At 36.6% G+C, this 14,430-nt stretch overlaps 1 protein-coding gene across 1 annotated transcript in view; it reads right to left on the bottom strand.

Annotated features, from left to right (window-relative positions):
• Positions 1–14,430, bottom strand: part of CNTNAP5 (contactin associated protein family member 5) — a 1,232,224-nt gene that overhangs the window by 626,615 nt on the left and 591,179 nt on the right. The window contains exon 6 of the mRNA XM_090279100.1: positions 3,878–4,059. Within this exon, the coding sequence (XP_090135226.1) occupies positions 3,878–4,059 (182 nt within the window). The remainder of the gene's footprint in view (positions 1–3,877; positions 4,060–14,430) is intronic.

Raw genomic sequence — 14,430 nt, 5'->3', positions numbered from 1 at the left:
AGTGTCTATTCAGGTCCTTTGCCAGTTCTTTAATTGAATTTTTTTTTTTTTTTGGTCTTGAGCATAAATAAACCTACATCTTTATAGTCAGTTAATATTCAACAGAGGAAAGAAACACATACAATGGGCTAAAACTAGTTTATTCAATAAATGGTGTTAGGAAAATTGGACAGATATGTGCATAAAAGAAAAACTAGACCATCTTCTTCGCAACACACAATAATAAATTCAAAATGGATTAAAGACTTAAATATTAAAGCCAAAACCATAAAAATTCTAGAAAAAAACATAGTAAGATCTATGACATTGCTTGTAGCAATATTTATCTGATATATCTCAGGCAAGAAAAACAAGAGAAAAAAAATAAATGAAACTACATCAAACTAAAAGATTTTTGCACAATAAAGGAAACCATCAACAAAATAAAAAGACAACCCATGGAATGGGAGAACATTTGCTGACACATCTGATAAGGGGTTCATATCCAAAATTTATAAAGAACTTTTTTAAAGCCAAAGGTCTGAATTAAGTCACCCGGCTAGCTGGTTGTTTCCAGGGCTGGTATGTGCACATATGAGACCATGGCAGAAATCAAATCATTAACCCAGATTCTGATTAATGAGCAACATTGTCAGAAAATAAACTTTAGATTTATATTTTAGTTATCTCAATTCTTTCCAATAAGAGTGCTAATATTGTTTCTGAGTAACAGAAGTTAAGATTTTTCATTTTCCAGACTTATGCAACTAGTTGGTGGTAAAGTGACAGAACACAGGACTTCTGTCCCCAGTGCTCTTCTTTTCCGTGTGAGTTTTAAGGGGAAAGTTCCAATGCTGAAGAGTTCCAGTAGAGCCAACATCCAAAATTATTATTCCAGTCAATCTGTCTTCTTTTATGATCATTGGAGCAAGCTGGCCACACACTCTGGAAGAGACTTGAATTTTTTGAAGCAGAGGTTGCTTTATGGGAACATTTCAAGATAAGTATATTTTGTTTGGTTGTTTATTTGTTTGTTTTTACTAGAAAATACTTTTTATGAGGTACCAAGAAATTCAGAAATTTCCTTAAAAAATATGTTCCAATTTCATAAAATGAATGACTTCATTTGATTTCTTTCCCTTAATGCTGACATTCACTTCAATGCCACTCAGAAGTGATTCAAGACAGATTCTTTACACAGGAGACCACAGATAGATAGATATCATCCTAAAAATACATGTTAAAGCAGGCAACTAGGTGAACTTTATAATCATCTTATGCCATTAGAGGTAAGGTATTTGGGGAAATAGTTACACAAAAATGATTTTGTGTTTTTAATTGTCCTCAAGTTCATAAAAGATATCTCTTTCCTTTAAGGTAATTTCAATCCTGTATATTCCCTTTTTCAATTACTTAAAGTTGAAAAATGAGAATGATTGATATACATAGACTTCTAGTTATAAGCAACTAAAAAAAATCTACAGTGTATCATGCATTCTAAGTCAAAGAGTGACAAATTTTCTTTTCAAGTTAATGAATATTATATATCTTCTACAATATTCTAAAATAAGTTTAAGATTAAAAGAGAAAATCTTTCTTGTATCTCTACAAAGTGATTGAATAAAAACTAAATCACATCTTAAGTGTTCAATTAATCATCACCACTCTGACTCTTAAGTAGTGACTTAAGTTGTCTTGTAACAAGTGTTTCTCCCCCATCTGTCCAGCAACTCCCTCCTTCCACCTTTCCAGGAGGCTAAGCCACAGAATAAACTTTTTCAGAGAAACTGCTCTAACATAGAGGTTCTTGAATGTTAGGTGCATCAGAGTAACCTGGAGGACTTATAAAACCATATTTTTGAGCCCCTCTCTTAGAGTTTTTGGTTCTGTAAGTTTAGGTGCAACCTGAGTATTTTCATTTTTAACAAATTTCCAGGGGATACTAATTGAGCTAACTCCTGAAGCATACATTCAGAATTACTAGTCTAAAACACAAACTTGTCATGTCACCATCCTACAAAAAATCCTTTTGTGGCTCCTCATCCCCTATAGTAGTTTAAGTTCCTTAACATGGTGTACATGGCCCATGATTCACCTGGGTCTTCCCTTATTCTTGTTTTATCTTACACTATTCCCTACTTCACGTGGTATGTTGATAAAGATTTAGAATCTGGCTATTCAGGGTGTTCCCCCTAACACAGAGACATTTATGTATGTGTGTCTATATATGTGCATGTAAACAAACATTAGATTATTTTACTGATATAAAAAATGTGTAGATACAATTTACAAAAAAAAATAGAAGAATCTTTATTGTAAATTTTATATAACTAGTTAATTCTAATAGAATGCTTTTGATGAATTTTCACTGAACTTTTTTATCTGTATTTACATACAGTCTGTCCCAAATTCATTTTTTTATTTCTTATTTTTTGACAATCTTTTAAATGTAAAAATGTTTCTTAACACACAGGCTGGAAGATAACAGGCTTTAAGCCAGAATTAACCTATAAGCTGTAGTTTGTGTACTACTGGTTTAGACAATCAATAAAACAACCCAAAACTTGATTTTTAATATTTACCAATAGCCCTGATGTAAATACTTCTACCATGGTGGATTTCAAGCTACTAAAGGAATGTTTCTGAACTTGGAATTGAGAATAGATGCCAATCCACTACATAGATACAGCAGGGGTATCTATATGTACCTTATGTACATATAGACAAATACAATGATGGAGAGTTATAGTTAAATATAGTATAGTAAGATAATTAAGAATTAATATATTTATTGCCTTTTAAATACTTTAATTATAAGTTTATATAACTTAATTTTTAATAATGGTTGTATTTTCAGCAGCTTACAAAATTCCTTAAAGTCTACCAGTTCACCCTCATGAGTCAGTAGCAGCTGGCTCCAACCCAACTGCCTGCCTATTGTTTCAAACCCCATAAACACTAGACTGTAACAATTATGCCCTGTGCTTTGCCGTGGGCTGTTTGGCCTGGCCTACATTTCTGACCTTCCTCATCAGGCCAATCCTACATCTCTTGTGAGTAGTGTCTTCTGTTGGAAGCCTATCACTATCTTACTAGTTTGAGCTAAGTGCCCTGTCTTCAGTATCTCCACAATGCTGAGTGCTGCTCTCCACTATAGTTTTCACCTCCTTGTTCTGCACCAGTTATTCCAGGTATTAGACTGTAAGCTTCTCAGGAAGTCTGCCTCAATAATCTCTAATTTTATTGCCTAGAGCATTGCCTGGTATAAAGGCACAATGAGCTACTAGCAAAGACGGGTAACTCTTGGCTTCCATTTTGCAGAACTTTGTACAACCTTCTTTGTTTTGTATCATTGATGCATGTCATTGTGCCTCTTTTATAAGGAAGTAACAATAGTTGTGTATTAGTCAAAAGTTTGCTTAAGAATGAAGGTTAAAAACAAGCACCTACAGTTGATATTTTAGAGTACTTCAGGTGTTATTTATAATTCCTATATTGCTGAGGTATAACTGACACTTAACATTAGGTTAGTATAATTACCCCAGCTAATTAAATTTGATTTTTGAAAAAAGAATGACTGAATTTACTAAGAGACTAAACAGTGATATAGACTGATACAATCAGGAAAAAGAAAAGAAAAAGAAATACTAGTGATATTTGCTGATTAAATATTTCACACAATTAGCTGATGCCTTGTGGGTTACCATCACTACTTCCCATGCCCATGCTCACTGTTCAGATTCTCTCTATGGACTCCTCCACTGTGCAGGAGCCTGGGCTTTGATGGAGCGGAAGATAAGCCCCAGGGTAAGATTTCTCTCTATTGCTCTTCTGTTTATTGATTTTCACACTGAGCTAGAGCAAGGCACCTGGGATTCTGCAGAACATATCAACTCACCTCGTAGTCAATGTCTAAAGCATCTGCCTCTCCCTTGGTCCGGAAGTGCTGTGTGTACTTGTCCACAGTGAAGTTCACCTGCTTACCCATCCGCTCAATGAGGACTGAGTGCCAGTGCTGGTCATCCAGGAGGCTTCCCAGTGTGGCTGCGGGTATGCTGCTAAGACGAGTTTTGCTGTCATCTGTGAAAGGGAGAGGAAGACAGAATGATGTATGTGCCTGAGGGCAGCTTTGAGTACTAGAATGTTTCACAAGCCAGTCCAGCCCTCTTGCCTGAAGGTAAAGATAATTTTATCTCTGTAGGCCCAGAACTCTGCAGAGCTTTGAAAGAATTACAAGCTTTGCCCACGAATTCCAGGACCAAAATCTATATCAATTAATATGCACACTCTCTTCTAGACAAAAAAATGACATGCCTTCAGGACTTGAACAATTAAATAATGGAAGGAACTCTATCCTAAGTGTCACATGAATATTACTGAAAATAGAAGTTCTTATATTTAGAAATAATACACATTCTCTGTGTTTGAATGGCTTTTGAATAGAGAAAGTGAATCTCACATTAGACTTTGGAGAAGACTGAACTAGATAAGGTCATAGTGAGTTAAATAAGTAAGCTGGCAAAGCCAAAGGGAAAGAAATAGTCATTTTTTCAAGTGCCTACTATACAAACAGCACTTAAGTAGGAATTTTATAACCTCCATTTTAATCTTCTAATGGAAAATCATTATCTACATTTCACATATAAGAAATTTGAGGCTAAGTGTGGTTATCTGGTCCACTTGACCCGTTTCACTCTGACCATGCCATGGGTCACTTATGTCTATTAAGCCTAAGTGAGTGAAAAGACACCCCTTAGAAGAATGTGACAGATTTAGGTCAAAGAGGTAACTTTTTAATCAAGTCTGCCTGGTTCCCTCTTCTTTCCATCCCTCCAATTTGGGGGAAGTTCCTGCCTATAAATTTTTTTCAAAAAGATTACAGATTTTTTTTTTTTGTCTTCAGAATGGCTTACATGTAGCACAATGAACACTTCAATACTTCTACTTATTACTTTTACACAAACTTTCATTTTTTGAATAGTTTGTATATTGATCACCTTAGTAACTGAAATCTAAATGTCTTTGACAAAGCAGCTGTAACACTTGCTCACAGAGTGGTTTAGGGGGCAAGAAGGGCCATTTTCTTGAGGCTGCCCACTGCACCTCCATGATAGCCCTAAATCATCACTTCCTGTAGAGATGAGACAGCAAACATACTGTAATTAAAAAATGAGAGCCAGGGAATTCATAGATGATTTTATTTAATTGATGTATTCATTGTTTATTTGTTCCATAGCTTTTGAGTTCTCACCATTTGTAAAATCAGGCTAATGGATAATATATATTTTCCTTATTTTCTCTCCTTCCTTCTTTCTTTCTTTCTTTCTTTCTTTCTTTCTTCCTTGCATATTTCCTTCCTTCTTCCTTCCTTCTATCTATAAAGAGGTATTGAAGTATACTTGTACTACTCACAGTGACAGGTGATGGATAAAGGAGGTAAAGGTAATACAGAGTTAAAAGGCAAACTAGGATTCCGGCCAAGATGGAGGCTTAGACAAACATGCTCGGCCTCCCTCTACAACTAGAGAGGAATACAACTACTTCAAAACAAAAGATAACTAGAAATTCCAGAAAATAAAACTACACGGAAGCCCAACGTATGAAGTTATAAACCAGCGGCGCTCTGGGCAGGTAAGAAGAGCGAAAGTGGGCGGTGCTGTTTGCCGTAGCACCAGGGACAGCGGCAGGGAGGACAATCCCAGCGGCAGGGAGAACAATCCAGGCTGCAGTCAAAGCCCGGCAGCTCGCAACCCCAACGCTGGGAGAAGCAGCCACCACATCGCCTCGAACAGTGAGGCCCAGGGGGCGGGAGGATGGATCCCGGTCTCCTAGCGGAATAACTGTGTGAATCCATCTTGGACCCCAACCCCATAGCGCTGCAAAATAGGTTGCGGATCGCCACTGGTCGCTGGGCAGTGATGACAAAGCGCCAGCGAGAAAGGTTGCGGATTGGCTCCGGTCGCTGGCTTGTGATGACAAAGGGCCACAGGGCTGCGAAATAGGTTGCGGATAGGCGCCGGTCGCTGGGTTGTGACGACAAAGCACCACAGCGCAGCGAGAAAGGTTGCAGAATGGCGCGGGTCGCTGGGTTGTGACGAGTACACAGGCACAGCCCCCTATAGCCGGCCCAAGAAAACAAAACGCATCTGTCAAAATGAGGCAGACAACTATAGAAATCCCAGTGGCGCAGCTCAGCAGGCAACAGATGAAGAATCTAACAGATGAACAAATAAGAAACCTGTCAGAGGCTCAGTTCAGGGCCATTGTTATCAGGTGGCTTACAGAATTAACAAAAGATCTGGAAAAAGATGAGAAAGAATCGAAAAACACTCATACTGAAAGGAACAAAACCACATATGAGACAGATGGTGAGGAAATAAAATCCAGAGTTCAAATCAACAAACCAGAACACAAAGAAGGAACAAACAGTCAACCAGTGCAGAGAGAAAAAACAGGAAGCAAGGAAAATGATGAGAGGATCAGAAACCTCTGGGACAGCTATAAAAGGCCCAACATAAGAATCATTGGTTTGCCAGAGAACGAGGAAGATGAACTAGAAATTGAAAAATTAAGTGAAAATATAACAAAGCAGAACTTCCCAAACTTGGGAAAGGAAATAGACTTACAGGTCCAGGAAGCACAGAGAATTCCAAAAAAACTGGACCCAGGGAGAACCACTCCAAGACACATTATAATCAAAATGCCAAAAGTTAAAGATAAAGAGAGAATCTTAAAAACAGCAAAAGAGAAGAAAAGAATCATGTACAAAGGGGTCCCAATTAGACTATCAGCTGACTTCTCAAGGGAGACCCTGCAGGCAAGAAGGGACTGGCAAGAAATATTCAAAGGAATGAAAATCCAAAACCTACAACCATGAATACTCTATCCAGCGAAATTGTCATTCAGAATAGAAGGGCAGAGAAAGTGTTTCCAGGACAAAATAAAACTGAAAGAGTTCATTAGATCCAAACCACTGTTATATGAGATGTTAAAGGGACTGGTTTAGGAAAAGGAGGATCAAAACTATGAACACTAAAATGAAAACTGCATCACAAGAAACAACAACAGAAGCTAGGGAATTGAAACAAAGGCAAACTAAACAGGCAACGAGAGTGGAAAAAGAACTATAGGTAAGGGGAGCATATTGCAGGGAGGTCAGCAGGGAGGGGGAAGGGTGAGAGGGAGGGAGATGATAGAGGAATTAAAGATCATGATAGGAGGGAATGGAATAGACAGAGAGAGGTTGAGAAGAACTATATGCACAACTAATGGACATGGTTTAAAAGGGGGGGACAACTGGAGGGAGGGGGGATACCGGGTGGAGGGAAGAAGAGGGAAGGGAAATTGGGACAAATGTAACATTATAATCAATAAAACACATTTTAAAAAAAAAAGAAAGAAAAGGCAAACTAACCTCTGTGAAGGTCTACTGTGGAGACTTGCAATAAATAAATCCATAGAAAGTATGCCAGTGGTATATAGTAGTTAGTTTAGGGAGCCAAGGAAATGCAGGCTAAGGAGGTATGAAGGCCTCCTTATGGAGCAGTGACAGGCCTGAGATTTGTTAGGCCCAAACGAGAAACATAAGAACATTGTGATAGTCAAGAGGAACAGCTCTCACAGCGTGGAGGGATAGTTCTGGAACATGGTAGAGAGATTCCACATGGCTCAATGCCATGACCACACAGGTCTGCAGATCATTCAGGACTACTGTGATAGTGTGTGAACTTACAGCTTGTCCTGTATCTTTAAAAAATGGGAGCAATTGGTGAATTTCTAATCACAGATTACACACTCTGATTAACATTTAAAAGATGTTGACTGCTCTATTAAAAGTGATTAGAGGGAAAACTGGCAATGATATTGGCAGAAATGTAGGTGAAGGCAAAAAGGCTTAGAAAAAGAGAGCACAAGAAGGATGGGATGGCCTTGTATGTCACTTGGATATTAGAGATGGGGTGATAATGTAAATACTCAGATAAATTCTAAGATTTTTAAGAAAGTAGATAGAAATGTTCACTAATATGAAATAAGAAAGAACAAAGAACACCTCTGACCTCTCTATACACACACTCATACACAAACACACACAGATACACTACTCTTTTTATTTATAAAACAAAACTTGTCCAAGAACTAATGATTGGTCAAAAACATAAAAAAATGACCCACAGAATGGGAGAACATATATGCCAATACATCTGATAAGTGGTTAATGTCTAAAATTTATATAGAACTTACAAAACTCAACACCAAAACACACACACACACACAAACACAATTAAAAATGGGCAAAGGACCTGAAGAGACACTTCTCCAAGAGGACATTACAGATAGCCAATAGACATATGGAAAGATGTTCAACATCACTAATCACCAGAGGAAGGCAAATTAAAACTACAGTGAGATATCATCTCACACCTCTCAGAATGGCTATCGTCAATAAATCAACAAATAACAAGTGCTGGCGAGGGTGTGGAGAAAGGGGAACCCTTTTGCACTGTTGGTAGAAATGAAGATTGGTTGAGCCATACATCAAGCAATTAATAATATATCTGCTTTTTGACCCAGTGACCCCACTTCTGGGAATATATCCAAAGAAATCCCGAACACTAATTCAAAAGAACATAAGCACCTCTACATTCATTGTAGCATTACTCACAATTGCCAAGATATGGAAGCAACCCAAGTGTCCATCAGTAGATGAATGGATAAAACAATTATGGAACACATAATTATAGGACACTTACACAACAAAATACTACTTGGCCATGAAAAATAAGAAAATTTTACACTTTGTGACAGTATGGGTGGGGTTGGAGAATATTATGCTAACTGAAATAAGCCAGTCAGAGAAAGAAAAATACCATATAATTTCACTCATATGTAAAATTTAATGAACAAACTGAACATCAAGCAAAATAGAGAGAGACTCATAGATGGAAAGCAGGATGACAGCTAATGTAGGGGGAGGATAGGTAGTAGAGGGATTGAACAAAAAGGAAAAAGGATTTATGGGCATGAACCAAAGTGTGGTGATTGTAGGGGTTAAGGGGGTATAAGAGGATGAAATGGTAATGGAAACAAGACAATAAAAAATAAAATGCAAATAAAAAAGAGGGAGAAAAAGAACAATGCAACACACAAACATCTCAATAGAAAAAAAAAATTATATCACACAAAAGTTCAATATTGATTCCTGATAACAACTATCAACAAACCAGAAATAAAAGAGAACTTGCTGAACCTGATAAAGGTCACCTACAAAAACCTATAGCTTGCATCATACTTATTGGTTAAAAAATTCAATGTTTCCTCACTGAAACTAAGGGCAAGACCAAGATGTCTGTTTTTACCATTTCTATTCAACCTGTACTTCAAGTTTTAGCCCATGCAATCAGACAGAAACAAAGTATGAGGTATCCAGACAAGAAAGGAAGAAGTAGAACTGTAGAAACTCTTAATGAATCTATCAAAAATGCTTGAATTAATAAGTAGGGATACAGTAGGGGACAAGTCTGTGGAGGGGCTGGAAGAACCTTTATTTTATATTTTTAAATGGCTACATATTTATTCCAAATCCTAATTTTAAAATACATGGATGATCTGTTTTAAGTACATTGGCTATATAACTTTTAAATGTGGTGAGAAAAATGATTAAATTGGATGAGCTGATTTGTTACAGTCATTAGTGTAGGGGATCATTCTGTGTGGTTTCGAGAATTGTAGCCCGGAAGCCACAAGCCAGGCTCTTGTTGTGGACCTCGTCAGACTCAACCAGAACACTGGGAAGGCAGAGGCAGACAGGATTGAAGCTACTCAGAGGGTTCCCATGGGAATTGGATTTGAAGAATGCATACTATGCTTTAGAGTTTTCTCTGTTTTTATCTCTTAGTTATCTATAAACAATCTGTAGCTAAAAATGTATAAAGCCTTGCACCTAATGGCAGTGTGGCATCAAGATGTTTAATAGACCCTAACACAGATTGGTCACTGTGTTCTCTATATTGATATGTGTAACCAGTAACTGTCAACTATAATCCAAGCATCTGAAAGCTAATTGATGATTTATGAATTTTGACCTTGTATGTCCCATACATACCCTTCTCAATAAAAGGCATGGAAGATGGGAATTCTTCACACTTCTCTACTGGAGACATTTGCCACCTCCCATCTCTCCAGACAAAATACAGTGTCCTGGGTAAATTTTTTCTCTCTGCAGTGATCCCGAAATGTCTGAGGGACAGGAAATTTCCAACCAAGCCAGGGCATTGGAGGCAGACAGCCTTACATTAGATCATGGTTCCCTTGGTACATAGATTGGATCTTTAGTAAAATTCCAAGTTGGTTGTGACAACCATATTCTCCTCATCTACTGCCCACATCATCACCACCATCTTAAATGGTAAGAGCAATTGAAAAGCAGAAAGCAGGACCTCACTGCTCATCCCATCCTTACTCTTACTAAGTTTAAAAGTCAGCCTTCCTCTCCTATGTTCTACGTTGGTTCTTAAAATTTGCTACTACCATTTTATCCAATAATTTCACCCATAAATTTAAGACTTCAAAGGAATAAAAGTGTACATCTTCTTAAATAAAATGCTGCTACTTCTCTTTCACTGAACTTAATGAAAACCACTCAAAACCTTAGTTAACACACTTATATTTTCATGTAAAATACCTTATAAAATATTCATAAACATTTAAAGGAATTTCTTGAACTTTCGTCAAAAGTGAATTAACATCACTCATTGTTTACTTTTTCATTTACTTAGTCAGTTCTTTTTATTCCCCAAAGCTAATGCAACATGAAATCTGCCTAACTCAAAAAAATCAATAAATATTGAAGAATGTAAAAAGTTTTTATAAATTTTTACCTAGTAAATTACAGTCCAGAAACCTACCTTAAGTAAACAAACTGAAATATAGTGAAATATATTTTAATGTTTAGTAATTTAAATATTGGATATAACATTAAATCATTTAAAAAGAAAAAAGAGCTTTGTGTTTTGTTTTAACTTAGCATCACCAGATGGAATAATATAGAGGCATCCAAGTCTAAATAATATTAAGAAGTAGTTATCTTAATATGTTCATTGTTGGTGTACAAAAATGCCATTGATTTATGAATATTGACTTTATATCCTGCTACTTTACAGGATTCACTTATTAGGTTGAGTAGTTTTTTGGTGGAGCCTATAGGGTTTTCTGTGTAGACTGTCATGCCATCTGCAAATAATGAGTTTTACTTTCTTTTTTCCTAATTGGATGCTTTTTATTTCTTCTTCTTGTCTGATTGCTGTGGCTAGAACTTACAGTACCATGCAGAATAAGAATGGGTGAGAGAAGACACTCTTATCTTATTACTGATGTTAAGGAAAACACTTTTAGTTTTTGCCCATTGAGTATGATGTGGGCAGGAGAATTTTCATATATGGCCTTTACTATGTTGATGTATGTTCCCTTTAGTCCCACTTGGCTGAGTGTTTTTATCATAAATATGTTCTTACTTTATCAAATGCTTTTCCAGCATCTATTGAAATGATCATGTGATTTTTATTTCATTTTGTTTATGTGAGTTATCACATTTACTGATTTTTAAATATTGTACTACCCTTGTACCCCTGGAATTCCAATGGTCACGGTGTATATAATCTTTTCAATGTATTATTGGATCTGGTTTGCTAGTAGTTTGTTGAGGATTTTCGCATCTATGTTCATCAGAGATATCAGCCTGTAATTTTCTTTCTTTCTTCTGTCTTTACTTGGTTTTGGAATTAGGATAATACTGACCTCATAAAAAGAGTTTGGGAGTCTTCCTTCTTCTCAAATTTTTTGTTATAGTTGTTGAAGGATCAGTGTTAGTTCTTCTTTGAATGTCTGGTAAAATTTGCCAGTGAAGCCATCCAGTTTAGGACTTTGATGTGTCAGTAGTTGTTTTGATTACTGCTTCATTTTGCTAGTTCTTATTGGTCTATTCAGGTTTTCTGATTCTTCCTAACTCAGTTTTAGAATATTGTATATTTCTAGAAATGTACCCATTTTGCCCAGATTTTCCAATTTCTTGGCATATAGTTGTTCAGAATAATTTCTTATAATCCTCAGTATTTCTGTGGTATCATTTGTGACCTCTCTTTCATTACTGATTTCATTTATTCGGGTCTCCTCTCTTTTTTTCTTGATGAGTCTGGTTAACAGTTTGTCAGTTTTGTTTGTCTTCTCAACGAACTAGCTCGTAGATTCATTGATCTTTTCAATTGCCTTTTTTTTTTTTTTTTGTCTCTATGGCATGTAATTGTGCTCTCATATTGATTATTTCCTTCCTTCTACTTGCTCTGGGCTTTGTTTGTTGTTCCTATAGTTCTCTTAGATATAGGGTTAGATTGTTTATTTTAGATATTTTATCATCTTTAGGTAAGCCTACATTGTTATGAACTTCCCTCTCAATGCTGCCTTCAATGTGTCCCATAGGTTTTGGGTTGTGTATTCATTATTATTTGTTTCCAGACACTTTTTCATTTCCTTCTTAATAGCATTGTTAATCCATTCATTAATAACCTGTTATTCACCCTCCATATATTTGAATGTGTTTACGTTTTTTTCTTGAGGTTGGTTTCTAGTTTCAAGCTGTTGTAATCTGAGAAGATACTTGATATGATTTCAACTTTCATGAGTTTGTTGAGGCTTGTTTTGTGTCCTACTATGTGGTCTATCTTTGAGAATGACCCATGTGCGTTTGAGAAGAATGCATAGTTTTCTTCTTTGAGGTAAAATGTTCTATAAATATTATTAAGTCCATTTAATCTAGAGTGTAATTCAATTCTGCAATATTTTGGTTGATTTTTTGTTTGGAAGATCTTCCCATTGTTGAAAGTTGGGTATTAACATCTCCTACAATGATTATATTATCTTTCTTTTTCTTAAAGTCCTCCAGGATTTTCTGTATACATTTAGGTGTACCTATATTGAGTAAATATATGTTTATAAGAGTTATATCTTCTTGCTGGAGTGCTCCCTTAAGTATTTTGAAGTAACTTTCTTTGTCTCTTGTTAATGCCTTTGTTCTGAAGTCTATTTTGCCTGATATAAGTATTGCTACCCCAGCTTTTATATTCATGCCCATTGCATGGGACATTTTTTTACTATCCCCTCACTTTCACCCTATGTATACCTTTTGTTCTGAGGTGGTTGCCCTGTAGATAGCATATATGTGGGTCATGTTTTCTTATCCATTCAGCAATCTTATGACTTTTGGTTAGAGCATTTAAGCCATTTACATTGAAGGTTATTGATAGGTATTTACTCATTCTCAATTTTTCCCTTTGTCCCTGTGTTCTTTCCTCTTTCTCTTATTATTTCTTCATTGCAAAGCAGTCCCTTTAGTATCTCTTAAATTTTGAATTGGTGGAGATGTATTATTTTAGGCTTTTTTTTTTTTTTTTTTGGTCTGGGAAGCTCTTTATTTCACCTTCCATTTTGAAAGAGAGCTCTTTTCGATGGAGTTGTCTTGGCTGCAGGTCCTAGTTTTTATTATTTGAAATATTTCTTGCCAGTTTCTTCTGGCTTGTGGTGTTTCTACTGAGAAATCAGCTGATAACCTTATTGGAGCTCTCTTGTATGTTATTAGCTGCTTCTCCCATGCTGACTTTAAGATTCTTTCTTTGTCTTTAAATTTTGCCATTTTGGTTGTAATGTGTATTGGAGTGGGCCTCTTTGCATTGATCTGGATTGGGATCCTCTGTGCTTCTTGGAATTGTGTAAGTTTTTCCCTCACTGAGTTAGGGAAGTTTTCCATCATTACTTTTTCAAAGAAATTTTCTATCCCTTGCTCTGTTTCTGGTATTTCTGGTATCCTTATTATGCGTTTGTACACCAAAAATAAACTATCAAGGAAGAGAAAATAAGAAGAAAATCCCAATTACTCTAGCAAAAAATAATAATAAAGTACCTAGGAATAAACTTAACAAAGGATGTAAAAGACCTGTACTCAGAGAGGATTAAGGTGGTGGAGGAGTGAGGAGAGGCTGTGCTTGCTGTCTGTAGTTTAGGCTAATTGTGAACAGAGCATCTCAGTTAACATCTGAATACAGGAAGGCATTGAGCCTTGACGCTGTTGGAAGCAGAGGAGACCATTTCAGAGTAACCTGTCTGGTGAGGATCATGGAGGAGAAAGGGGCAAGATGCGAGTTCTGGCTGGCTTGGCTCTCCAAGCTACAGCTGGTAGTGCTCAAAGATTTTTAGTGACACTAGGTTTACCCTGAAAGGAGTCAGGGGTGAAGAGTGAGGCTCTGCCAGCTCATAGAGCCAGGAGTGGGCCAGGTGATGTCTGGCTCTGAGAGGCAAAGAATAGCACAAATATTTGTGTGTGTGTGTGTGTGTGGGTGTTTTGTTTGTCTTTATTGTTTTTTGCAGACCAGGGAGGAAAGGCTAGGGGCAGGGTGAGATTCTTGA

This window comes from Furipterus horrens, unplaced genomic scaffold (genome assembly GCF_987537825.1).
Source record: "Furipterus horrens unplaced genomic scaffold, mFurHor1.1.pri manual_scaffold_1, whole genome shotgun sequence".
NCBI lineage: Eukaryota > Metazoa > Chordata > Mammalia > Chiroptera > Furipteridae > Furipterus > Furipterus horrens.
The sequence above is the reverse complement of the archived record's forward strand: the minus strand, read 5'-3'. Positions and strand labels throughout refer to the sequence as shown.